Source organism: Molothrus aeneus, chromosome 10 (genome assembly GCF_037042795.1).
Source record: "Molothrus aeneus isolate 106 chromosome 10, BPBGC_Maene_1.0, whole genome shotgun sequence".
NCBI classification, from domain to species: Eukaryota; Metazoa; Chordata; class Aves; order Passeriformes; family Icteridae; genus Molothrus; species Molothrus aeneus.
This window is the reverse complement of record NC_089655.1, coordinates 22,186,219-22,213,667: the sequence shown is the minus strand read 5'-3', so window position 1 is coordinate 22,213,667 and position 27,449 is coordinate 22,186,219. Positions and strand designations below refer to the sequence as shown.

Below are 27,449 nucleotides of genomic sequence, written 5' to 3'. Positions count from 1 at the left end.
AAAGCTGTTTCGTGGAGGTGTTTTAACACCGGGTTCTAGGAAACCACTCAAAGGAGCTTGTAGCGTATTTGTGGTGTTTTGTGGAGCATTAAAAAAAGAGCCCCAGACCAGGAGTTTTGCAGTTTCAAACTTCCCAGCCACCCAAAACTGCTTTTCTCAATCTTTGTTGCTGAGTTGGGTTCAATGAAAAAGAAATATATTTTTTTATTAATATGAACTGGTTTGGGGTTTTTTTTGTTTTAATTTTAGGCTTTGTTTTGGACCAGACTTCAAACTTGTGTTTTCCTTCCTAGAGTCAATATCAATGTAAAACTTCTTTCATTGTGGAAAAGATGGCCAAATATTTTTCTAGCAACAGGAGTTTCAAACCCTGAAAATAATTTTTGTGTTAATAAAAGGGGAGAGATCCTTTTCAAAACTTCTGCTGCAAGAGCAAATTATGTCATGCTTTGTGAAGGATTTCACACCAGTTGTCAAATTTTGGACATTTCTGAGCTTGAGACTTGAGCAGTTCTGTGATTTAAAGGAAGCTGTGAGTTGAATCTGTTATTAATTTACCTACTTACAGCAATAACGGGGGCTTATTTTAAGTTTTACTTTATAGAATAATTTCTGACTTTTGTGATCAGCTTAAGAATGTCTGGGAACCAAGCCTGTTTCCCTTCCTTCCCATGAGTACATAAATTATTTAATTGAAAAACACACTAAATAATGTGTAAAATCCTCCATGTAATTAGTGGGGAAAGACCATATGATATTTTCACTTCATAACTTTTGTGAGGTTTAAACACCCTTTGGAGTATAGAAAAGAGAGTAGTAACAGTGTAGTTACAAATAACAGAAGGCAAAGCACTGCCATGCATCTTTGTTGATTTAAAATATCACATTAAATAGCAAACAATCAGAGTTTTCTTATCAGATATGCAAAATGATCTGCAGCTGAAGAGTCTGGGGGAGCTGGTTGGGGCAAGGGAGGGGTGAGCCAGATTGTTGGAACTTATTTCCAAATCTGTGTTGGAGTTGAATAGTTTATCCACTTGTGATAATTTAAAATAGAGCCTCTTAAGGTTTCTTGCTGTACTTAAGATCCAGTCTTCCCTCTTTCTCTGTCACCATCATTCCTGACTGATCCTCCCAATATTTTGTGGGGACCAGAGACCCACAGAGCTCCCTGGGTAAAGAGGGATCAAACCCTGATTTTAGTGAATTTTAAGATAATGCTGCAGGGACTAGACCATGTTTCTTCTTTCTGGTCTGGATTTTTTAAATAAATAATCATTGTAATTATTTTTAATTATGATGTGACTTTAAAACCATCAGCATAAATCATTCTCTGAGTAAATCCAAGTAGGGTTTTGTGTTTCCCTGCTTCTGCTGCTCTCATCCTTTCTGCAGCAAGCTGGGGGATTGTGGTGGCTGGAAAGAGGAAATGTTTGTGTGTCATTCATTCCTGTTTTAGGTAGTATTTCTTGGGAATTTAATAAAAAGGGTGTAGTGAAAGTCATTTGGGCCAGATCCACAGACGGTGTGTTTGGGTCCCTGTGTGCAGGTACCAGCAAGGAATGGGTTCTCACACCAGCTCCCAGCTGGACAGAAATCTTTCCATCCATGTGGAAAATCACCATATTCTAGTGTTTGTGGGGTAGGTGATGCTCACAACTGTTTGATCTCTGCCTCTCCGTGTTGTTCTCTGCTCGACCAAGTGAAAAGGTTTTGCTGAAAACTAATTAATTATTAAATAAAATCCTGAAATCATATGACCCCTAAGGTTGGAAAAGACCTTCAAGATCAAGTCCAGCAGTCAGCCCAGCACCACCACTGTGTTCACCATTAAACCATGTCCAGGGATGGTGGCATTCCCATCACTGCCCCAGCAGCCTGTTCCAATGCTTTACGACCCCTTCCAGGACAAAATCATTCCTAATATCTGTTCTAAATGGTGAGGTTGGTCCTGCCCAGTTCTGGTTTCTTTCTCCATCAGTGCCTGGGCACTAGGAAGAGGAAGTTTTTTGTCTGCTTATCTCTCAGAAAACACTGACTCTGAACAGTTGTCAGTCTGCAAATTTTAGTAGCCAAGGGAGGGAAAGCCTGTTCATTTGTCACCCTCAAGAAATGCCCCTGGCTGGGGGAAGCTCCTTGAGAGGCAAACCTTGCTGTCACGTGGAGCTTTGGGCAGTGTCCTCCTCAGGGAGAACACCATCCCCGGGATACCTTTGGCACATCATCAATCCTCCATTCAGGATTCTCAAAATGGAGGCTTGTTATCCTGTTTTTCTTTTATTTGGAGTTCTGTATCTTGTTTGCATTTCTTAGTGGTCTTAAAAAGCAAAGCTTTCTGTTAGTAGAGAATTGATTGGGCAGCATCTTGCTTTCTTTCTTCCTTTGTAAAAACCATGATTGCAGGTTCACTAATTATCTATGTTTATTACTGCTCTCTGTGTATTTTTGAGGAACTGATTGATCATAGCTGTTCCTGAGCATTTTAATAACGATATGAAAAAAGCTGCTAATGTGACAATCCTGAATTCCAAACAAGCAGTCACACAGCTCTGCACTGAAACAGGTTTTGGGCAGGGCAAATGGACTTTTAATGTGGTTAATCAAGTCAATTAGGGACCAACCTCCTTGATGATTAGCAGGGCCCTCAGTCAGGGGTGAGGAGGATGTCACAATCTGGAACTCCACCTGTAGGATCTGCCCTTGGAAAGGGCACAGTGCTGGCAGTGAGTTGGGCATTTGTACATGACATCCTCTTCTATTGTGTTTGGAACTTGAGGTGTTGGGATGGAGGAAGGGTCAGTCCAAGTGCACAGCCCTCATGAGCATGAGGAGCTAAAAAAGATGTGGTTAAAATATTTTACATCTTGGGAACACACAGGCTTTGGTTTGTTTGACTGAGTATTAGGTAATTCCCGATGAAAGGTGAACAAACAAGGACACAGGAAGGTACCTTCAGTGGGGAATCCCCCTGTAAAGCATCTCTGAAATGTTCTGAAGGTGAGAAGGAGAATATCCACACGCCACCTCTGCTTTGTTCACCCAGCAGTGTAATCTCCTTGGCAAGACAGCCTGGGGACAGCGCACAGCTCTCATTTTCCTTCTTGTCTCCAGGAATTGCTCTCCCTCTGTCTTGTGAGGATGCAGCTGCTTTCATCACAGCCTGGCTTGTGATAAGCAAGCCATAAGTGGCTTGAAATTCAGGTTATTCAGATAAGCATCCTAGGTTGTAACTATAGAAATTCGAGCAGGAAGGTGTTGAAGTTTGATCTGCACTGGAAACTAATCCAAATTTAATCACAGATGCAGATACAATCTTCCATAATCCTGTGATGGTCTAGAATTGCAATGGAAGGGCTTTATATTTCAAGAATGCTTTTAAATATTTTTAATACATCTGCTATTCTACAATAATTTAATCTTTCTACGGCCAAGTAGAAAAAATATATCCACTTGTGTACCCACAAAAGCAGAAGCTGTTCTTTTGCTGCTACATGTGTCCTTTACCAGTACAGCAATTCAAACTTGAAAGTCCAAATAGTTTGGATTTTTAAAACTTCCAAATGTAGTTCAGGCATTTAGATCAGTGTCTGCTTTGCAGACTGCTCCCCAGACAAAATAATTAGGGAATTTTTCTGCTGTAACTGGGGGCGAAGCTGTTTCCTGGCCTTGAGATGGAGGAGACGTGGAAAGGCGACTGTGCCTTGCATTTCTCTTGATTTTATCTGCTGGATGTGAAGGAATCTTTCAGCATATAATCCTTAAAATATTGATCTTGCAGAGGAAGTCTGGGGCTGGAAGGGATCATCTGTCATTAGATTTGCTGTTGATGTGGCGTCGTGGAGCTGCAATTTCAGCTCCTGGGTCTCGCCTCCTCTTGCTGCAGGGAGGCTCAGGCTGGGGCTGGGTCTAGCTCATGGGCACAAGTGGTTTAGGATCTTTTATTTTGCATTGAATTGTGTTGCCTTTCAGCAGTATCATTGCTGTATGGCCCTCTGGGATGTGCCAGCATGAGGGAAGTGCTGCTGCTGGGTGCAGAGCTCCCCCATAAACCAAGCCACTCCTTTAAATCTCCAAATGGAGACTAACAAATATCACTAACTCCCAGCTTGTTTTTATTAGCTGGACTATTTTTTCTCCTATGTAAGTGCCAATATCTGAACTTAAAACTGTGTTTGGTATATGAGGGAAATTCTCCAGCTGATTGTAGCCTATAAAATTAAAATACTGAAGCTCCCAGTGTTTGAGTTTATTGAGGTATAAATACTGGAATGTGGTGTACTATGTGGTTCAGCTGCTTCCTTGTTCTATTTTTCTGAGTCTTTTTGCTTATTTTATTTCTCTGACACTCCATACAAAGGGTTTCCTGGGTTTCATTTCGTCCTGGCATTTTTCGGCAGTCTGGTTCTTAGCGGTATGGAATTAAACACGGTGAATAACATTTTCTGTTTACTGTTTACATTTTAAAAGGCAAAATTTCTGTTTCAAAAAAGCATATTCCAGATGTCTGCGGGCAGTAGGACATGTATGTAGTATACAGTCTAATAAAACAACAAATACAGCAGAAGGATCAAAAAGTGGTGCATGTTAGCAAATGGTCTGAATTTAAACACCAGTCAACACCAGGACTTCATTTTAGGTGAGGGAAATTCACATGTGAAGTATTAAAATTTAACTTCATAAATGCATTTCCTGAGGAACTGCATGTTGTGCATTTCCAAGTCTTCTTTAAAACTTCCTCTTTCAGTTAATTGTGATTAGATTTTCTAAAATGGAATAAACATAAAAGCATTTAAAAAATATGTAAACCATGAAAGTTAAATGCAAAACAGATGCAACCACAGCAAAGATATGAAAGCCAGACCCCTTGTTCCTCAAGTGCAATATGGGGGGGAAATTCCTTCACTCTGGACTTGCTTCCCCCACAGGAGCAGTTGTGGACTTGCCTCCCATTAGATAATTTCAGAACATGATCTAAAGAGCAATTAAATCAGCAGGAGGCTGCAGTGTTGAAAGGGGGGTTCTTTAGAGATGTCTGTTGCAGGAGGGAGGCTTGACTTGGGGAAGAAAATATCTTTGGCATTTGGGTAATTTGGGACAAGAATTGCCCCTGGGGGAGATGGTGGGAGGTGGAGCTGCTATCCCTGGGGACTGCTAAGGAATGGACAGACAAAATCTAGGCAAATATCTGCCAGGGGGATTTTTTTCAGGGAATGGGCTAATTGACCCTTATTTCCAACGACCCCATGTTGATTTTTAAGGTAATGGTGTCAACATGTCAATCAAATGCTATTTACAGTAGCCCAGCGTTGCTGAAGAGGTGCAGAAACTGCTTATGTGGTACTTCTGGAAATTCAGTTTTTTATGATTCTGTCTTAGACCTTCACCTGTTTACTTAAACTCTTCTTGATCTTTGTCCATCATTGTCCATCATTTTCAGCTGGAACTTTACAGCAGTGTTCTCAAGCTGGTTTAATGCTTGTTTCCCTCTCCATTTGACCGAATGTAATCCTCTAAAAATCCCCCGAAATATGGAATGATGCCTGCTTAGCTTTGGAAAAGGTATCAGCAGGAGCTCACATCATTTCTCTGGGAGGTTGTCTGAGAAGATGCTATGGAAAGTTTAGGTGAGCACAAGGAAGAACAAGGCACAATGGTTTCCCCCCCTCCCTGGAAGTGTCCAAGGCCAGGCTGGATGAAGCTTGGAGCAGCCTGGGATAGTGGGCAGTGTCCCTGAACATGGCCAGGGGGTTGCAGTGAGAGGAGCTTTAGGGTCCCATCCAGCCCAAACCATTCTGTGATTCTATGCTTGTATGGCAAGGGACACAGAAAATGCAGCAGAAATTCCTCACTCTTCTAAAGTTTTCTCTTTAAGCTTTCTGTGCTTTCCATGGTTGAAAATGTAATGGTGATGGAGAATGTGTCTGTTTTCCATTCATGTCAGTTGTACCTGCTTGTACCCCCAAGAACAAAAAGGATTAATGGCCTGATGCAAAAAGAAATCTTCATAGAGTAAGTTTTTATAAAAGCCAAAGGTTTGACCAGCAGTTCCTACTGGCTCAGATGTGTTATCTAACCCTAATTCTTCCTTTTTATTTTACTTTGGCCTCAATGAAACAGCCATGTCACAAATCACTCTAATTAACCAGGACTTCAGAAGCAGAGACTACAGAGGCAGTGCCTGCAGGAACTTGGAAAAATACCATAAAATTCCCCTTTTCTTTGCTGCCAAAATGAAGTAAACAACAACCCAGCCCGAGCTCCCTGCATTTTGGATGAGCCCTGCAGGAGAACCAGGGTCTCTTGTAATCCTTCCTCACCGTGTCCCTCCCTTCCTTCTGCAGACGTGGATGAGTGTGAGGTGCTGAACGGGGGCTGCCAGCAGGGCTGTGCCAACACCCAGGGCTCCTTCCAGTGCCAGTGCCAGCCGGGATTCCGGCTCCACGCCGACGGCCGCACCTGCCTGGGTAAGGAACCCCTCTCGTCCTCCAGCTCTGGCTCTCTCTAACTGCAAAGCCTTCTGACTCTCCAGTCTGAGTTTTCACTAAATATCGTTACCCACTCTGGTTCAAACAGCCTGTGAGGTTTCAGGTGTTGCCAGAATTACTCTTTATTTTGTTTCGTTTGTTGGATTTTTGGTGGTGTCTCATGTTGGTGAAAATTCTTTTGCAGGAGGCACTAAAGAGCATAGGCGGTCTTCATTTCAAATGACATTTTTTTTTAATTATGAGTGCTTTTTCTTTGTGGCACATCCCAGCAGTGCCCTGGGACTTGGTGGTTTTAGAGGTTGTGTCCAGGGTAAATGATTGTGATTTCCAGGGTGGAGTCACCCCATGTGTGTTCATGTCAGTGAGAGCACCATGGAGCTCAGCCACGACACATTGCCTGTTTGTGTGGAGGGGGTTGCAGAAATAAACCCTGTGTTTCTTAGGTTGGACTCTAAAGCCTGAAACAAGGCACACCTGAAACCTGTTTTTAACAACACACTTGTTAAAAATAATAATATGAAATACACAGTTCTTGTATCGCATTTAAATCAGTACAAAAGTCAGATTTTTGCGTTCTGCAGAAAGGATTAAAATGTTCTTTCATCTGGGAAGAAGAAAAGGGCACCTTTTGTTTAAATTTTTAAACCTGATTTGAGGTAATATGGGAAGAACAGTCAAGTACAGTCAGACCACATCTGCAGAATAAGTTCACTCAGAGTTTGGGCATTGCCTCAGTTCCTGCACAAAGTCCCTTGGTTGTGCTTAACTTCAGCCAGAGATGTCATCAGTCATTGCTGGAATTATCACAGCAATACATTTCCTGATGCAACCAGGACACAGGAGGTACCAGTGCTCAAGCTGTGGGAATAATAGATTTTTTTTTAATTTATTTTAAAACTTACCCTTTTAGGTATTTTGGGTTTATCACATACAGAGACTTTCAGTGTTTTGTAATTAACTGCAATTAAAAATGCGATGAAGTCTCAGTCTTCTCTTGATTATCTTAGTTGGTGAAGGAGTGGTCAAGGAAACACTATAGTGAGAGGGAAAAAAATAATATAAAAGCAGAGTTCATAATTAACTGGAAGCAATTGTGGTCTGTAAATTAAAAGAGAAATTAACCTTGCTCAGATCAGATCTGACCAGCGAAGACCCAGAAGTGAAAGATGTGTTGTTTGAGCTGCATTACTCTTTCTGAATAGTCTCATTTGTGGTGGAGAGGGATTTTTATATAAAAAGGGGACTAAAGGGACTTTGGGGGGAAAAAGAGAAAGAGAACTGTGTGATAAAGGTAAAAAGTAGATGTTAATGGCAATTAAATGAATTTACATGTGTAATATGTAAAATTTTCTGTGGACACAAAATAGTTGTGTTTCCTCTTGCCTCACATAATCAGAAAGCTCAGTTTAGCTTTGTCCAAGCTGTGAACAATACCAGAGAACAAGTTTTCATTTCGTAAATGTAAATATTCTCAAGAAGTTATTCAAAGTACTTCATACAGTGACCAGCTTTGTTTGCAATGTCTCAGAAATTATCAAGGAGAAACAAAAATAAATCCTGAGACGGGAGGCAGGAGTTTGAGAGAGCCCTGCTATCATAATAATGGATGCACAAGATACTGAGGGAAGATATTGAGCCCTGTTCCAGCTGTTTAGACAAGACACCAAAACAAATGGATATAATAAGCTCTCATGCATTGGAGAACAAGACAGTTACTAATTGATGAGGACAGGGAGAGGCATTTCATATAAATCAGGAGTGCCTAGGATCAGGATCTGGGCTGTAGCTGCTTGCTGGGGATGGAGAGTTTGCCCCTTGTGCAGCACCAGGCTGTACATTCAGCTTTCATCACTCATCTGATGAGAAGCAAACCACTAATGCCCCTCTCCTTTGACCTAGCGCAGCTCAGCAGAACACCCAGCATTTCAAGCAGGCTTGGATTAGCTGTGGTATTTCTTCCATGGATACTTCAGAGGATGTAAGGATCTCTCCTGCATGCTGAGAAAGAAAAGGGACCACATTCTGGCACTGAGCTGTTTATGGAAGGTGATTATCTCAGCTGCAGAAATAAGAAACAAGAGTCCCTCTAGACAGGCTTTTCAGAGGAGCCCAGCCCAGATTGCTGTTAGGTTCATTCTTTCCACGTCCTGCTTTTCTTTTTTGGCAACCCTGTGTTTGTGGGAACAAAAGTGCCAAAATCATTTGAGGGGAAGCAGATTTTGCAGCCTGGATGGCTTGGAAATCTCCCATACATAAGGAAGTGGATCTATCATCTTAAAAGACATTCAGCCTACACGTGAGGACTCAAAAACCTGGGATAAGATACTTCCTCATGTGATTCGTGGAATATTACTGAGCTGCTGTCACAAGTTTTCCAGTAAATCTGGTCCTCCTGCCACCTCAGCACAGGGTGTTTGGGATCCTGACTTGTTGCTGGGGGTCCATCCCTCCTCTGCCAGTATGAGCCTTAAAATACATGGAGAGAGGAAATCTGCTTTTGCCATTCTTCCTGCTCTCATTGGAAACTTCTGCTCATACTCTAAGGCAGAGAACTCTACTCCTACTCTGCTCAGACCCAAAAATCTCCAGAGTGGGTTGCTCTGTTCAGTGATGACCAGTGTGTGGGAATAAACTATTTAATTCCTGCATCCTTTGGTGATACCCAGTACTTTGTGTTGTGATAAAATCCCATCTCTTTCAATGCTCCTTTTCTTCCTTCAGCTTTTTGGTCCTACAAATTTTGCTCAGCATTGAATTAATTTATAAACACACGTGCCAGACCAAATATTCACTGCAACCCTGTCCAACTTTTTTGTTTGCTTTGTTTGTAATGCCTTGATTATGTTAATGCAATGAGTTTGACTTCACTGGAGTTTAACCAGCTGGTATCTGAAAAGCTGAAGCTCAGAAAGAACATGTTTATTGTAGTATCAGGCTGTGGGTTTGGACTGCTGTAGATTCATTGTCTTCAGTGGAATTTATTCCTGTTTGAACTCCTAGAAGTGGAAACAGGGCACAGCCATTAGACCCTGATTCATCTCTGGTGCCAGCTTTTACCTTTGATGTCTGCTTTACGTGGAGAAGCTGTTGAGATGCAGGTTTTTTATAGAGATTTTAGCACGCTAAGGCTCTTAATATATTAAGAAAGTAACAAAGAAAATGTCTCTACAACTCTAAAATCTGTGTTTTCCAATGTAAATATAAGCCCTGTATGTCTGAAATTACATTTCTTGTCACTGCCAGCGTTGGATTTAAGGTGATGTAAAACACAGGTTGGAAGGGATTGCATGTTTTAACCCCATGGTTGCTATGCATGTATCGAACTATGGCTTCAGACCCAGCTCTTTGTAAAAATATCACCTTCATTATAAAAAATAATGGGTTGAGAATGTGTATTTCTTAACTGTTATCAGATCAGGGGGCTACAAGAGAGCTGGAGAGGGAGTTTTTACAAGGGCATATTGTGACAGACAAGGCAGAAAGGCTCTGAATTGTCAGAAAGCAAGGTTAGACTGGATATTAGGAAGGAATTGCTCTCTGTGAGGTTGAGGAGGCCCTGGCACAGAGAAGCTGTGGCTGCCTCATCCCTGGAAGTGTCCAAGGCCAGGCTGGAGCAAGCTGGGATAGAGGGAGGTGTCCCTGCCATGGCAAGGGGAATGAGATGATCTTCAGGATGAACCCAAACCATTCTGTGATCCTTGTTTTTCTTACCTGGTGTCTCCCACCACTGTCCCCCTTCCCAGATACCCCCTCCCTCTCTTGGCATCACCTGCCATCACCCCCAGCCTGTCTGGAATCCACATCAGGGCTGGGTTTCTACCAAATTCCAAGAGTAAATCTTTGAAGAATGGATGTCAGGCCATATTCCTGCCTGTGGAGGTGCTCATCCCTGCAGCCACAGGCCCTTGGTGACAGCTGGAGCCAGAGCCAGCAGGTGCCAAGTCTCTCTCTGCTCAGAGAGGTGCTGCTGGCAGCCACGAGCACAATCCTGTCCTGTCCCTGGGGGCTCTTCTCTTCAGTCTGGCACCTCCTCTCACAGGATCCAGCCTGGTGACAAACCTGCCCTGGCTGCTCCAGAGCAACCCCTGGCTGCTGGCACAGCCATACACCAAACTGGGACTCGTGGATTTCACACCTGTCCCCTCCCACCTTCAGATCCTCCCAAACCCTCATCGTGACAGGTTGCTGCTTATCTCCCCTTGCAGCCAGATTGGCTCGTGCCCAGAAACGGAGGGAGAAAATGGCACTTTTAGAAGCCAACATGTATATTCTGTCACTTGGATTTAAGATGTTTCTCGTCTCCTGAAATATTTTCATCTTATTTGAATATTCTTGCTGAAAAACAGGTCTTTGGATACAAATGTGCAGGGAGCTGGGAGCTCAGAGTGTATGGGGTGTGCTGTCTCCTGGGCAGGCAGGAGCAGCTTTCAGGGTCTGTCTGTGGCAGGGCAGAAGGCTCAGGGCACAGGTGAGGATCAGAAGCCAGGGTCAGGTTTCTGGGCACTGAGGTGCCTCCTGCCTCCTGCCATGTGTGCAGCCAGGAGAATGTAAAAATTTGCTTTTCTTTTCACCTTTTTAACACATACTTGACTGCACAAACTCAGTGTTTGCTAATTGGTAGCACAGGGTGAAACGAATCCTGTAGTAGGTTTTGCAGCTAACATTTACTAATGTCTGTTACAGATAAATGGAGAAATATTGATAAAATGAATATAAAAAAAATAAATATCAAAGATCTTTGCTGGCTTCATTAGCTTCAGAGTTTGGTGCCTTCCATTAAGGATCAAATATTCTTTCCAGCTGCCCATAGAGAACACAGAATCCCAGAATGATTTGGGTTGCAAGAAACCTTAAATCTCATCCAGTCCCACCCCATCCCATCCCTTCCACTACCCCAGGTTGTTCCAATCCCCATCCAACCTAGTCTTGGACACTTCCAGGGATCCAGGGGCAGCCACATCTTCTCTGGGCAACCTGTGCCAGGGCCTCCCCACCCTCAGAGTCAAGAATTTCTTCCTAATATCTCATTTTAATCTCTCCATAGTACATCCCTGCTGTGGAAATCTCGACACAGCTACACACACACTTCCATCAGCACAGCACAATAGCAGAGTCAAACCATCACTCTTATTTTTACATACAGCCTGTGAATAGGTGTGGGTGTGTGTTAACATGTTTTGTCAGGAGGAGAAATGTTTCTCCAGAGGCCAGGGATATGTGTTGAACAAAAAAAAGAATATTAATTTGCTGGGGTGAAGGAAGCAGCATCTTTAAAGATGTACAGAGGACCCTCTGTTCCTGTGGTTTGCTGTGTGAGTCTGTTCTGCAGGGCTTGTGGCTTCTGTTATTTGATTTTTTTATTTATGAGGCTGAGGAAATCAGCCTGAAAGACAATTACTATTTTTAATCAATGAAAGCAAGGAGAGAAAAAGATAATCAATGGGCAAGTGCCAGCAGGGCTGTTCTTTTTTCCCCTCCTTGCCTCGGTGGATTGGCAGTGCTTTGGTGCTGTCAGATCAAAGGGTGCTGTGCTTCAGTCAGCATTACAGCCCTCAGATCTCACCTGCCTCTCCCTGGAATCAGGATTTCACTGGTGTGGGACGCTGTGTCAGCCAGGCTCTGTGAGCACAAGGGAGGGCAGTCACTCAGGGGAGGGCACAGGAGCATTTCTGAAAGCTGCTCAGCGAGGTTTGCCTGCTTTTGCTGTCATTTATGTATTTAAAATAGGAAATAAGTTCTCCCAGCTTGTTGATGTGCTTTCCTTCCCTGCTTCCTTGGCTCCAGCTGTCAATTCCTGCAGCATTAACAACGGGGGCTGTGAGCAGGACTGTGTTCAGCTCAGCGAGGACCACTACAAGTGCCAGTGCCAGCCAGGCTACCAGCTGAAGGCGGATGCCAAATCCTGCCAAGGTGAGTCCTGTGAAAACACACAGTAAAGGCAATTTATAGACCCCAGGATGGTGTTTTGGGTCACTGTGTTCGTTCCTATTTCCCCCTGCGTGCCAAAAGCAGCTTTGGGAATTGCTTATTGACAGGATTTTAAAATAACACGTGTTTGAGGTGTGAAGTTCACTTTGAATCTCAGCTTTGAACAAGATTTTGGCCTCCTAGATCCCTGGCTGCTCCTTGCACAATGATGGTGATGACATAGGTTAGGAACTTAATCGTGATTTAATTCTAACATTTTATTGCTCATCAAGTTGTACATAGAGTTGGCCTGCATTACATGTTTTATTCTACAAAAAGTCTTCTCTTTATCTCCTTTTGGCTTATCACAGGCTGATTCATTCATCCTGCCCTTCAGGTTTCTAAGCACTCTCTCAAGCAGAACAGCAATGCTACCTTTGGGTTTGATTGTTGCTTTTCTTTTCTTGTATATCTTAACATATTCATCAGATTTGAAGGCAACCCCCCCATTCCCCAACACAAGCACACACACACACACACACACCCTTGAACATGCCAGAGAAAGATAAGGCCAAATTTATGGATTTATTGAGCTGAAATTCCTGTCACAAAACCGTTTCCATATGGCTCCTCTTCTGCTCGGAGATTTTACACGCTGTGGATGAAGTGTAAGTAAATCCTGCTGTTCAGATGGCTCCCAGCTCCTGCTGGGTGCAGAGAACCCTTCCCCTTCGGTTTGGGCCCCCCCAAATCCTGCCCTCAGTGGGGGCTGCACCCCAGGGAGCACCCACAGCCTGCTGGCCTCTCTGTCTCTCATGGGGTGGCCACATTTTTTCCCTGAGATTATCAGAAAGAGTCAGGAAAGAGGAGCTTTGGGGAGAAGGAGGCGTCAGAGAGCTTCCTCTGCTGTTCTCCATCCCTTTTCCAAACATCTTGAGATATGTTTGGCCAGCTGGCTGTGCAGAGCCTGCACAGGGCTTTGGGGTGGGTTTTATGGAGTGGTGGGACCGTGCTTGGGTCAGAGGGGTCTGAGTGGTGCCAGGTGGGGTGGGAGTTCTCCTGGAGCGCTCACGGCACAGTTCAAGCTCCCATGGACCACATCCATGCTCTGTCTCAGCTGGGACCCCCTAAAAGGGGAGGTTTTGCCACCACTGTTCACCCCCTCACATGGTGGGGCTGAAGAGAGTCACCCACTCACCAAAGGCAGTGGTTTGTCACCAGCCTGTAGTTATTGACCTCTGTAGAGGGGAAGGGTCAGCCTTTTCTGCAGGTGGGCACCCATTACCTGGTTACCCCAGGGTGTTTGAACCAAAATAAATAAGTGCAGCCCTCCCCAGGAGAGCAGTTGTGCCTGGGCAAAGGAGGATGTCCCTTGTAAGCAGAGCTCAGCTTGCAAAATGAAGACTGAGTAGGATGCTTTCCCCCAGAAATACTGGAGTGAATGAATGCCTGGGAGAGAAAAGTGCTAGGTAAGGCCATGGACAAGAGTTTTACAGGAACAAATGAGGGTGAGGTGGTCATGAATGCATTTGGGTTGTCAGTTCAGAGATATTTTAAGTAGAAGAGGTGGGAGGAGGTGAGGCTGGATTTTTTTTTATTTTCCAACCAAAGCTTGGCTGCTGGAGTCATGGTTTGGATGGAGAAACCACGGTGTCATGAGAGAGTTTGCCACAGCAGGTGTAGGTGCTGTGCAGGTGTGCATTCATCCCTGTGGACTCCTTGGGAGTTAATACTGCACCCACAGCCCTGCAAAGCCTTGGAGAAACACTCAAGCCTGGCAGTTTTGCTCTTTACCACTTTATATTTTCTCCAGTGTGAAGTCATGGTTGCTGTGAACAAGAAAATTTATTTGATAAAGCCCAAACCTCTTTTCTTTAGGCGCTCTAGAGGTTGTGACAGACAGGACTGGAGACCCTGCTGTTTACAGCCTTGTCTGCCCCATCCCTGGCAGTGTCCAAGGCCAGGCTGGATGGGGCTTGGAGCAATGTGGGACAGTGAAAGGAGTCCCTGCCCATGGCAGAGGGTGGAGCTGGATGAGCTTTAAGGTCTCTTCCAACCCAAACCGTTTTGGGATTCTGTGTCCTGAGGCACCTGGGAAATGAAATCATGCCAGTAAATTTTTCACCATAGTATTTAACAGCTTGGAGTAGAGCTTTGTAGGATGGAGTCTGTTATCTACTAAAGTTATTAAATGAACCAGTAAGAGGCAAATGTGTGAAAAAAGAACGCTAATGAGTTATTTTTGGCTTTTCCTGAAACCTGCTTCTAACAGGAACATATCACTGGAAAGCAAGTCAATCACTGATTGCCTTATGTCCTGAAGATCTTTCCTTTACAAACTTACCTCATCCAAGGACTTCCAAGGCTGCTACCTTTATTTGAATTACTATGTTTTACTAACATCCACCATGTAATTTGTTGTTTGCCTGTTGTCATGTCACAGAGCATTACAAGCTTTACTCCGCGCTGTAATCATCCTCAAATTAAAGCCTTAGCTGCTCTGAAAACCTTCATAATATGCAGGTTTAACAGATGCTGTTTGATAGTGATTTCATTTAATTTACCCAAATAGAAAAGGAATTGGCAAATAACTCAATATTTCATATCAGCAAGGAGTGAGTTCTTGCTTGGAGCTAAATCCTTTGTAGACCGCAAATTGTCGAGCTGCAGAGCCAAGTTGTCAGCCTTGGAAGTGTCATGCACGATGAAGTGCTGCTGTTCCTTGGAAACCTATTTGCAACCTATCGTGTCAGAAGTCCAATTTCAGTTCTACATCCCTAACCGTGCTTTTATTTTATTTTTTTAGTGGTTTGGTTGTTTTTTTTTTTAAATACTGTCAAGTCAAACTCAGCCCTGCAGACTGGAACGGTTTGTGTGTTGTGTGTTCCCGAGATAGCAGGAGGTGACATGAGGCAGTTTGAGGATGTTCTGTGGCTGCTTCCTCCTTTACCAAATGGTGGCACAAAATACCACTTGGCTACACAGAAAAGGGACCAAAAAATGCCCTGCCCCATATTTAAATCCACATGAAGTAGAAGATTTTCTCTCCTGTTCCCTCCTCCTGTGTAGCCAGTGAAAGAGCAAAGCAGCCAGGTCAGAGTAAAACTCCTTCAGCCCTTCCCAGGGTTCCTCCAGTGTTGTAGAACTGATGGTGACTTTCCTCTAGGGCTCTGAGAGAAGTTAGCTTGTACAGAGCAGGGCAAGTGAAAAATATTGGTCATCTGTCTCAAATCAGACAGTAATTAGTGAAATGCTCAAGCTGAATCAGAGCAGGAATTGTAAGGAAACAAGTACAACTTTTAGAAATTTTATTCAAAGCTAAACAGACCTGTAGAGGACACGTTTTCAAGGTGCCCCCCTCCCAAATTTACCTGTGGAATGTTCTTCACCAGAATTTTGGTATAATGAGCGCTCCAAAGCAAAACCTCAGCCTGGTGCAGAGTGTCAGGTCTTAACCCAAGTCAGACCTGTCTGAACAGTCGTGATGGGTCGGTTTTGGGGTGTGCCAAGTCTCTATTTGGGCAGCATGCTTCCAGCAGGCACATGTCCCAGAAATAAACCCATTCAATGCAATGAAATCTTGGAGATGGAGGCTTCTGTAGGCACTTCATAAAAGTTTTTCTGAGTACTTGCCACTTAGGGCAGCTTATCCTTGAAAAGGTATGTTATTGTTCAAGAAGAGGAAAAAGCCTTGATGTACAACATGAATGGCATATGTTTATAGACTGAAAGATGTCTTTGGGGGCTTTTGAGTGTTTATTTCCTCTCAAGCCTTTTAAATATTCATTGTTTCGTGGTGAACTGCATCATTGTGTGTGTTTATGGATTCACACATACTGGAGTGCTAATTGCTGTTGTTTAGAGAACTCTTGAAATCTGTTCAGGTACAGCAAAATAACAATAAAATGTACTTTTCTGTCCTACTTCCAATGTAATACAAGCTCGGTTTCCTGCTGTTTTAAGCCTTGTTGCTGCTCTGTGAAAAATGTTGTCCAGCAACAAAAAGCATCCAGAAAAACAGCAGCTTTACTCACCAGATGCTGTCACATTTTTCCCCAGTCTAATCTCTTACAGCTACTTCGTCATTAGTTGTAACAATGGCAGGTAAGACCATTTTCAGGCAAAAAGTGACCTTTCAGTTGACAGTGTGCTCTAATTGGTTTCAGTGATAGACCCCTGCAAAAGTGGGAATGGAGGATGCTCACAAATCTGTCAGAATGAGAGAGGAATTGCAAAATGCGAGTGTCATCCAGGGCATTCTCTTGCTGCAGACAAAAAGTCCTGTTTAGGTAAGAAACTCTGGGCTCTTTATTGTGAAGAACGTTATTAATCAGTGTTCTGCCTTTCTGAGCTGTGAGTGGAAAGGAATATATTAGACAAATTATGTGTGCATTTTGAAACAGCCTTTCTCTCTGTGATACTCACATCAGCCCATAGTCTTGAAGGACTTTTATAGTGATGAAAATTTCTCTGTGATCTCCTAAGTCATGCTTTCTAGCAACTGGATTTGTGAATGCTGTAGTGTTATTCTTGTAGGGTGCCTTTAAAATTATGTCCCAGATACAGCTCCTGGAAAATTGGTTCAAGTAAAACTCTGAACCAGGTCACTGAAAACCTATTTAGAATTCAAAGGGCTTTTTAGCTGGAGAACTGTTTCCATATTAATGGAGAAACTACTGTGAAGGAAGAAATCATGATGTGTAAGATTTCCAAAGAGAGGAGCTTAAAAAGTTGAATTCTGAAGTCCTGTGTTTAGTCTGGGGTTGTCAAAAGAATCTGTAGCATTCTTGACCTGAAATTTGGGGGAGCTAGAGATCAAAGTACCTGCTTTTCTCTTTCAGTGAAACTCTTGGAAGATAGTTTAGCAGTTTTATGAAATAAAAAGTATTTGTAGATGTAATGGTGGACAGATTCTTAACAGCCAAGTCAGGATCAGGGTGTGTGTACATATATATATTTATATATATAAATATATATATATATACACACACTAATTTTGCCCTCCTCTTTTGAAAACTTGGCCGAAATCTTGCCAATATATAAATTATTGTCTCAGATAAAGGGTGCTGGATGCCTTTCAAAATATTTACTTCCTACCCTGAGTATTTTACTCAGTTGCCTATAAGCCCTTCTGTGAGTAGAATGGCACATCTTAGTGATTCACTTTTACTGGAATTACTCATGAGTAATTACTGAAAATAAAAACTGTTTTCAAGTAATGTACTGATAATGAGTGCATGGAAACAACAGTGGGTTTAGCAGTAGGGTCAGCCTGTTGTTTGTTTTATCTCAGATACACATTGACATTTCTGTTGATTTATGTATAAACTGAATCACTGAGTTAACTTGCAGTGTTATATATTGGAACAAATTTTCTCCCCAGCCTCATGGCAAGAATCTTTTGAATCATTAAGCAGTGTGTCTTACCATGGATATACAATTATTGGTTTTTTCTCCTAGAAGTTACTCAATGCCTTTTGCAAAATTCAAGCTGTTGTTTGACTCTCTGGAAACTGAGCTGGAAGGAGACAGAGGGCAGCTGAAGTGTCATACTTCAGCTATTACTTCTAGGACAGAAGAAACCTGTGCAGGATGGTGGCTGTCGTTCAACTTTTAATTTTTTTCTATTTAAAAAGAAGAAGAGAAAAGAATATTTACAGCCTTGGCCAGCGCAGCGTACTCGCAAACTGACAATTAGAGAAAAAGGAGGAATAACCCATTTTACTCTAAGCAGCAGCTGCTCCCATGGCTGCTTCAGAGAAGCTGTCATTTGTCCTGAAATTTTCATGAGCCAATGTGTGGTGTTTGCACTGCCTGGGGCCTCTCTTTGCAAGGAGCCTGATTGCATCCATCAAGCTCCTTGTGCTCAAGTGCAGGGGCCACGAGCACAGCACTGGGCACAGCACGTGTGGAGGGACAAAACTGTTAGAAAGTGTGGTTTGCTGGGATAAAAAGTGAAGAGCTGCACATCAGATTGCTCCCTGTCAGCATTGGTGCAATAAATAATCTGTATTTTGCCAGAAAGATGTCAGAATGGGAAAGACCAGGAGATGCATCAGGGGTTTGCCATGTATGATACCAGTCTTTGCATAGAGGTCAGTGTTCTGTGCAGCTGTATTTAGTGTAAATTTTTGTGGGTTTGTTTGTTTTTTTTAAACTAATTAAAAGTTTTAACTAACTCCTTAAAAGTACTTTATGTTCCACTGAGATTTTAGGAAGATCGACACTTTTGGGGACATTTAACTCCAAAATACAGACCAGCAAGTGTGAAGCTGAGAAGCAGCCTGCTTGGCAGAGGACTGGGGGAAGAGCAGCCTCCCCACCAAAGGCTTAGCAGCTTTTCCTTTCCTCACAGGGCTGCTGGAGCTGCTGTGGTTGCAGCAGGTGCCTCCCCCACTGCACTGCTGTAAAGCAGCTGCAGGATTCAGGGATGATCTGTCTCCATCATCCCTGCTGAAACCCAACCACCACTTAATCCAGATCATTTGACATGCAGAGAATAATCAGCTATTTCCTGTTCCATTAATTTAACTATAATGGCTTGGAGGACATGGTGATAATTTCAGAGTTTTGGAAGTTTCTTCTGAGTTCTTCACACGAGGTCTTCTTTTGCCATTGCTCTTTTTACAGGAATAATAAATAAGGTGCTTTGGCTGGTAACTGCAAATATAGTGTTTGATACTGTAAATGTTCACATTGAGAAGTTCAAGGTCAATGGTGCTCAGAAAAAGATTGTTCTGGGGAATAATGTGAGTATAATGTTCCCAGGCTCACTGGGTGCTGTCCTTTGTAGGCTGACCCCAGGATAATCCTCCCAGCAGATATTTGGAAACGCAGCCACGTCCACGTAGAGCAGCATTATTTTTTCATTTCAGTGTCCAGCTGAACGACTTTCTGTGTGCTTGCAGACGTGGATGAGTGTGCAGAGGGCAGGGCCAGGTGTGCCCATCGCTGTGTGAACACCCCGGGCTCCTTCAGCTGTGCCTGCAGCCCCGGCTTCGAGCTGGGCGCGGACGGGCGGCGCTGCTACCGTAAGTGACCCTGCCCAGCCTTGCTCCTCTTCCTCTCCTCTCTGCTCCCTGCCAGGCCTCACTTCTGATTCTTTGGGATTACCATCCCCAGCAGAGTAAATGTATGCAAAAGATCAAGCTTAATACTGTTTTATTCCTCTGCTGCTGCTGCTGGGTTTGCAGGGTGACGCGTTCCTAAGCCTGTGTTCACAGACCTTAATTACTACCTTTCAAAGAGCAAATAGCCCTGTTGGTTTGTCTTCAGAGTCTGGTGAATTCTGCTGCAGAGCCACCAGAATGCTGCTGTTCTGTAAAATGTATTCCTGCCCTCCTCCTCCCAGCTTTCTTACAGACCTGATGCAAGAGAAAACCAACACGATGTTCTGCTCTTGTCTTTACCTGTCTGGGTTTGCTTATGTTTCTCCTGAGATTACTGACACTGTTAAGAGGATGCTTAAAAAAAAAAAAAAAAAGCCAACAAAAAAAGAAAGATTTGGGATGAAAAAATAGTTGAACAACTCAAACTTCCCAAGCTAAAGCGAGCCCTGTTGTCTTTCCTCACATGCTTACCTCTTGCCAGCGGGGTTTCTTAATCAACACAGCTTTTCTGGAGAGGGGGACTGACTCCCAGTGCTGTTAGCTGATAGGTGATCCCTGGCCTGCCCTTGAGGGCAAATTTAGATTAATAAAGGAGGTGATGTGGAAGAGTTGGGGTTATTATGGACCTAACATAAGCTCCCTGGAATGCAGACAAAAGCATGACCTGTTTTAGCAAAGAGGTGGGCAAAGATCATTCAATCTAATAATACTGTGCAAGAGCTTTCAGCAGAGCTTCCTTAGGAAAATATGCTGCATGCCAGAGAATGAGCGCTTTATTTAAGAATGTGTGTGTAAGAAATAGTTATTAAGAATGAAATCCAGTTTCAAGGCATCAACATACATTAAGAACAAAACCCAATTATGTGAGAGACATCCTGGAGAGTTATTTCATAGGTGATGGGGAACTGTGAGTGGTGCAATGGCAGAGGAAATGTGATTAATATATAGATATGAAATCTTCTGTCATAGGCATAAAAAAGAGGTTTAGACCACTTAGATTTCATTGTGCTTTTCTGATAATAATTTTTCTGGATGTTCAGCAGATCTCAGGGGATGGTGATTCTCTGTGCCTCATGTACAATATTGCAGAGCAAACAATAAAAATAAAAACATTCTGCATATATTTATGATCAGGATTATCCCAGTGTTTGAGCAATTTACAGTCTTTGTTTATTCTTTCATTTCCCCAGTGGCTGGGGAAGAGCTGGTATTTCAGTTTTACTGATGAAGAGCTGGGACAAAGTAAATGATGAAGATTGTGTATGAAATCAGATTCTGCATTTAATTGCTGGGTTTACTAAATCCCAGCTTAACACACTGGACAGGAGACCAGGGAGATTTTCTCCCTGGTGCAAATAATCACACTATGCATGAGATGTAGAGATATTTATTCTCTTAATTTATACCCTCTTCCAGCTGGAATTACATTTCTTGTTGGCAAGCAGGTTGCTCCCAGGGGTGGGACCAGAGCCCAGCAGCACAGATGTGTCTGGGGAAATTCTGTGCCAGATCTGATGACCACCACTCTGATCTGAGCTGTTTCTGGAAGTACAGTGGCTCCTTTAGGAAGGGTGTTTCTCAGTTTCCCTACATAGTAGGAGAAATTATTTCCTCTCTAAATAGCTCTGTAACAAAAGCTGGCTAATCCTTCATGAAAATCTTTATAACTGACCCTTTGGTTTCTTTGCATCCTGGAGAAATGATCTGATGAAGGAGCTGGATGGGAATGAGGTGGCCAGGTATTCCCTTTTTCATGTGAGGGTTCCCACTGGAATGGCCAGGATGTTCTGAGGGCTGTCCAGTGCAGCCTCCTGAGGAGGGCATGGAAATCTGTCAGGCAAAGGGGGCTGGCAGTGGCACTGCACCACCCTGTCTTAGCTGTAGGAGACAAAGCCTCAGCTGCTGTGTCCCCCTGGAAGGGACATCCAAGAACCAAAACCTGGAGGTTGTTTTGCATTGTGGTTGGGTGTCCATTTCAGCAGCAGGACTCTGCTGAGGATGTTTTAGAACCCAGCTCTTTGCCATTCCCATGCAAAACTCAAAGCTGCTCTTCGGGAAGAGCATCGGGATGTGTTGGGGGCATCACTTGGGCACTCCTCAGATGCTTCTGCTCCACCTTTGGGGCAAAGCATAAACCTGAGGAAAGCTGGGACGGCTCCTGCAGCAGGTGGCTGCTGAACACTGAGCCAGCCTCACATGGCTGAATTTGAGAGCATCCACTGTTGTGACACAAACACCTGGAGCTCAGTGGCTCCAAAGGCTGCTCTTCTGGGGAGGGGCTGTGAGCTGATTCCACTCACTGCTACAGCGTTCGTGGCTGCTGTTTTACATCCTTTGGGCTTGCTTTTTAACACCCTTCTGATTTATTTCCCTGCCAGGCATCGAGATGGAAATCGTGGACAGCTGCCGGGATGGGAACGGCGGCTGCGAGCACGGCTGCGAGCACACGGCAGCAGGACCGCGCTGCTCCTGCCCCCGCGGCCACCGCCTGGCCGGGGACGGCAAAACCTGCACAGGTAACCCGAGATGGGGGCAAAACCTGCACAGGTAACCTGAAATGGGAGCAAAACCTGCACAGGCAACCCAAGATGAGGGAAAAATCTGCACAGGTGACCCAAGCTGGGGTCAGGGAGCAGGTGTGAAGTGCCCGGGGTAAAGATGCGGGTGTTACAGTGGTGGGTGCTGCTGCCCATCTCTTGTCCCCAGCAAGCCTCTCCTGTCGAAAGGCTGAGTGAACATTCAGGCAATGCAGTCAAATCTCCACTCAACACTCACCGCAGCTTGCTCAGCCATAGAGGCAAGAAAGGCTCTTTTGCAAGGGTTTATTCCAGCAGGGTAACAGGACAAAGGACAAACCCGGGGAAAGAGGAAAACCCCATGGAGCAGGCAGTTTATAAAGGGGAAGGGGTGGGCAGAGGGGCCTGGACTCCAGGGGTAGCAGGGAGCCACCCGGGGTACCAAGCATTGACAGGGGAAGGAGAAACCCGAGGAAGTTGTGACACCAAGTCCATGGGGAGACTGTTTTTTCCTTTTGGGAGGGATGACTCCATGGTGAGGAGTTAATGTTACCAGGGCTGAGTGCTTGGGGATTGACCAAGGCGAGAGAATTCATGGGATGCTACGCTGGGAGCCTGCAGGAGAGCTGTCGCTCCAGGAAAGCTGAGCCTTCCCTCCTCCTGTAGGTGTTGATTAACAACATCCTGGCAGTGCTGCTGCAGCGTGCCTGGCCCTGGGAGCGGGCTGGGATGGGTCCCCAGGGAGGGCAGGGAGTGGCAATGATAAAACAACAACTAAGTAAACTATTTAGTGCAATATGACACTGCATCACCTGCTGCCATGGTGTGTCTCACCGTGGGCAGCCCAAGCATCACAGAGCTGACTTTGTTTGCCTTCCCCTCTCAGCTGGTGGCTGGGAGCAGCAGCACAAGTGCTCCCAAGTGCTTCTTGCACAAACTGCACTTGGTGCTCCAGAGCCTGCTGTGTTTCCATCAGATTTGCTCAGTGATGAGGTTATACTCACTTTGTTGCTTTCACCTCCCGAGTTATTTTGGGTTTATTTTGAGAGACAAGCTTAAAAATTCATTCATGTTTTAAGCAATTCTACTATGAGATTCTTTTTGTGTGTGTGTTTGTTTTATGTTTTTGTTTTGTTTATGGCTTTTGTCATGCAAAATGTATCTCATTCTGCTTTGGGCTTGCTGTCACTATGCCATTACAATTTTTAAGAATAGCCAGGAGGAGAGGGGGAATGGAAAAAGGAACAGGCACCACAAAGCAGTGTAGGGAGATATGAGATCATGAGAAGAGGTAGAGAGTGGGAGCACTGTTGAGTGTGAGAGGCATTACAGACAAAAAGAGTCTTGCAAGGAAAAAAAGCCAAGTGCAAGAGAGAGGAGGAGCAGGGGAGGAGGGAAGCACTGAGGCCTGCAAGGGCGGGTGATGATGGAGCTTAAAAAGCAAAAACAGAAAAAGTTTGGGAGGCAGATTTGGAGCCAGAGCCTCACAGGGGTGGGTGGGTTGCACAGTCTTGTCTGTACTGCTGACAGGAGGCAAAGCAGCCTCCTGCCCACACCCCAGCTCAGTGACCTGCTGCTGGGGAGTTCAGAGGGAAGCAGATACTCCAGACACAGCAAGGGAAGGGGGAAAACACAGAGGAGGGCTAAAGACATGAAAAGTTGCTCTTAACAGCAAAAATCTCCTTTTTGTGGGATGCAGATTTTGCATTCCTGCACAAACAAGGGGCTGTTGCTGGAGCCCAGAGCGAGGCGTCACCTGATGTACTGCAGAGGAGCTCAGCTTGTGACATTTCTGGAAAACACTGCCTTCAAATAACCTGCATTAATCATTTTCACACTGACCTCCTCACCTCGATTGATTAATTACATTTTCTTTCTCCTGTCCGTGTTTCCTCATAAAGTTGGTGCTCCTTCCAAGGTTAATTGAGACACTGACCTTTCCCATCTGCAGCTGCTCAGCCAGGCCACGTTCAGAAGCATTTTGCAGACTCAGCATTGACAAGGTGGCCCTTGGATGGCCACTGACCTGCTCAGCAGCCTGACAGCAGCCAGGAGCCTGCAGTGCACAGATAACAGCTCAGCTCTCCTATCTAATCACCACAACAGTGGTGTCAATGATACCAATTTCTGAGCGGGCACAGAGCAGGAGGAGGCAACAGGAAATCAGTTTCCAGAAACTACAGATGAACCTTCCAGGCTGCTGCTGTCCAGCAAGGGCCTGGTTGGATCAGAGCATTGGTAGTTTGCATTGAGTAAGGTTGAATGTAAAGAAGTCTAAATGGTCAAATGTAGGTTACTGTTAAACAGAATGTTTTTGAGGGCTGGTGGGTCCTTGCTGTTGTCTCTTTTCATAGAACTATAGAATATTCTGAGTTGGAAGGGACACACAAGGATCATTGAGTCCCACCCCTAGCCCTGCACAGACACCCCAACAATCCCACCCTGTACATCCCTGGGAGTGTTGTCCAAACCCTCCTGGAGCTCTGGCAGCCTCGGGGCTGTGCCCATTCCCTGGGGAGCCTGGGCTGTGCCCAGCACCCTCTGGGGGAAGAACCTTTTCTGATATCCAACCTAAAACTCCCTGACACAGCTCCAGCCATCCCCTTGGGTCCTGTCCTTGATCACCAGCAAGACCAGCTGGTGTTTTGTAAATCCCCTTATGGCAGCTCAGACTTGGAGAGGAGATGCCTCTCCCAGGCCATGGAGGGTCTTGGCTGCTATGGGGGAAGGTAGAAGGCAGTGGCTGTCAGGATTCAGTGTTTATGCGCTTGAAGGAAGGTGCAAAGCAGCGAGTGCTGCAGCACAAAAGCTCCCAGCAAAGCTGTGGCAGCAGCTGGGGGTGTCTCAAGGGCTGAACGTGCTGCCCTTTCCTTGCAGATGTGGACGAGTGTGAGACTGGGGAGTCCTGCTGCTCCCAGTTCTGCATCAACTACGCGGGGGGCTACGAGTGCGCCTGCAAGGCGGGGTTCCAGCTCAGCGCCGACGGCTGCTCCTGCGACGGTGAGCACTGAGCTGGGCTGGGCCGGGATGGGCCAGGCCGGGATGGCCTGGGATGGGATGGCCTGGCCTGGGCTGGGCTGGGTTGGGCCGGACTGGGCCAGGCCGGGCTGGGCCGGGCCGGGCCGGGATGGGCCAGGCCGGGCCAGGATGGGCCAGGCTGGGCCGGGATGGGCCGGGCCGGGATGGGCCAGGCCTGGATGGCCTGGGCTGGGCCAGGCCAGGCTGGGCTGAGCAGGGCTGGGCTGGGCTGCAAGGCACCTAAAGGTCACCTCATTCCACCCCTGCTGTGGGCAGGGACACCTCCCACTAGACCAGGCTGTAGTGGATATTTTGGCCCCCGACAAAGGGAGGGAAATAGGGCATCTGACTCCATCTTATCAGAAGGCTAATTAATTACTTTATTATTCTATATTATATTACATTACATCTAAACTGAATCTGCCAAGCACTCCACTGCATTGAGTATTGTGACTGTCCCCCTACAGTCCTGACACACACACACACCTGGCCCTGACAGACCAAGGAAACAAAACACCATCACTTTGGGTAAACAATCTCCATATTACATTCTGCTTTGGCACAAAAACAGGCACAGCAAATAAGATAAGAATTGTTTTTTCTTTCTCTGAGGTTCAGAGAATGTGAAACCCAGAAATATTCTTGGGAAGAATTGTGCCTTGCTTTTCTCTGTGAAGAGAAATGTGGCAACACCAGATTGCTCCCAACCCTGTCCAACCTGAGCTGGAACACATCCGGGGATGTGGCAGCCACAGTTTCTCTGGGCAGCCAGGGCCTCACCACCCTCACAGGGAAGAATTCCCTCCTAATATCCAGTCTAAACCTTCCCTCTATTAGTCTAAAGCCATTCCCACTTGTCCTGCATCATTCCATGCCCTTGTCAAAACTCTTTTGGTACCAGCGGCTCGGTCTAACTAATCACAGCCCAGGGTAGAAGAAATGCTGTCAAAGCCCTTTGCAGGGCTTTGTGGGCACTGCCCTAATGAGAGTCACTGACCCTATGCCAGCTTTGCTGGTGAGGTTTTACAAATATGTAATTTCCTCTTTGTGAGGCTGGAGTACAGGAATAACCCAGCAGCAAAGTGGGGATGTGGGAGAGGAGCCAGCAGAGAGAAACTTTCCCTCCTCTCTCCATGGACACTGTATACGGATGTGTGTTAAAACACTCCTTCCAAAAAAAAAGAGCCCTCAAAATAACTGGAGGATTAACTGAGCTTAACAGCTAAAAGCATCTGTTTTCTCTCGAGACAAAAACATCAGTGAAATAATCTGCTCCTTGTAGCCCTGAAATGTTTTCATACCTCCAATACCAGAGAGAAACGGAGAGCCCCAAAACACATAAGAAAAATTGTGTTTTCTTACGTATAGAATAATTTGTCAGATGCAGCTGGGCACAGCATGTGCTCTCCAAGCAGAAGTACTTGTTCCTATTCACCATTTATGTCTGGATTTTCTAGATGTGGATGAATGTCATCTGGATAATGGCAACTGTGACCATTTCTGTGTGAATTCCCTGGGGTCCTACGAGTGTGCCTGTAAGGAGGGTTACAGGCTTGGGGACAGCAGATGGGCCTGCGTGGGTAAGTTCTTCTCAAAACTTGTGGGCCATTAAACACTTCCCACTGATTTAAAAAGTGATTTTTGGAGCAGGGATTTTCACAGATCCTGGGATTTTGGGAGCCCAACTTGAGCCATCTCTGAACGTGGCCAGGGTAGGGCTACGTGCAGTGGGTGGATCCAAGTTCATCCTCCAGTAATGGCTTTTGCCAAAGATTAATGGCAGATGAACACTTAAATCCTCTGGACACGTTTGAAAACCTAAAGCTCCTGGTTTAGAAATTAATACCATTTTGACACTTTTCTTGCACTATTTGATGAAGTTTAACATCCTGTGGGAAAAAAAAAGGTAGCCAGAGTCTTCTTTGATCAACCATGGCAAGTTTTCCGTTAGTCAGTGACGATATTCTGGATTTCTGCCAGTGTAACCAGTCCAGAGTTTAGCAGAGCAACTCAGCTTTATAACCAAGTTTAGCAACTGCTAAACCTTAAGCCAGAGTTTGATATTCTAACCAACACCAAAAAGAAAGCCAACTGATTTCCCGTCATTTTAAGGCCCAGGTTTTAATGTTTCTGAAAATAAATTGCACAGCCAGCTTCACTTTCTATTTGTCATCTCCAAAACGAGCAAGAGTAATGACCTTCATTAGCTAAAAATAATCTCAAACTTCAAATGAGGAAAATGAATCTCCTCATTTAATTTTGATTCTCCGGGAGCAGAGTTTTTTTCCAGAAGAAGGAAAAGGGAAAGATGGGGTGGGGAGGGCATCTCCCCTTTTCTGTCTATTTTCTTTTCTGGATAGCAGAAACTCTGTAAGTACAGATGAGAAATTGCCTGGGCTGGGACTACTGGGCAG

The 27,449-nt window shown here is 44.8% G+C and overlaps 1 protein-coding gene across 1 annotated transcript in view; it reads left to right on the top strand.

The window, feature by feature from the left end:
• LOC136560712 (multiple epidermal growth factor-like domains protein 6) overlaps positions 1 to 27,449 on the top strand; it is a 191,509-nt gene that overhangs the window by 114,621 nt on the left and 49,439 nt on the right. Inside the window, exons 6-12 of the mRNA XM_066556710.1 lie at positions 6,342 to 6,464; positions 12,270 to 12,395; positions 16,559 to 16,681; positions 19,301 to 19,423; positions 21,880 to 22,017; positions 24,895 to 25,017; positions 26,493 to 26,615. Of these exons, the coding sequence (XP_066412807.1) occupies positions 6,342 to 6,464; positions 12,270 to 12,395; positions 16,559 to 16,681; positions 19,301 to 19,423; positions 21,880 to 22,017; positions 24,895 to 25,017; positions 26,493 to 26,615 (879 nt within the window). The remainder of the gene's footprint in view (positions 1 to 6,341; positions 6,465 to 12,269; positions 12,396 to 16,558; positions 16,682 to 19,300; positions 19,424 to 21,879; positions 22,018 to 24,894; positions 25,018 to 26,492; positions 26,616 to 27,449) is intronic.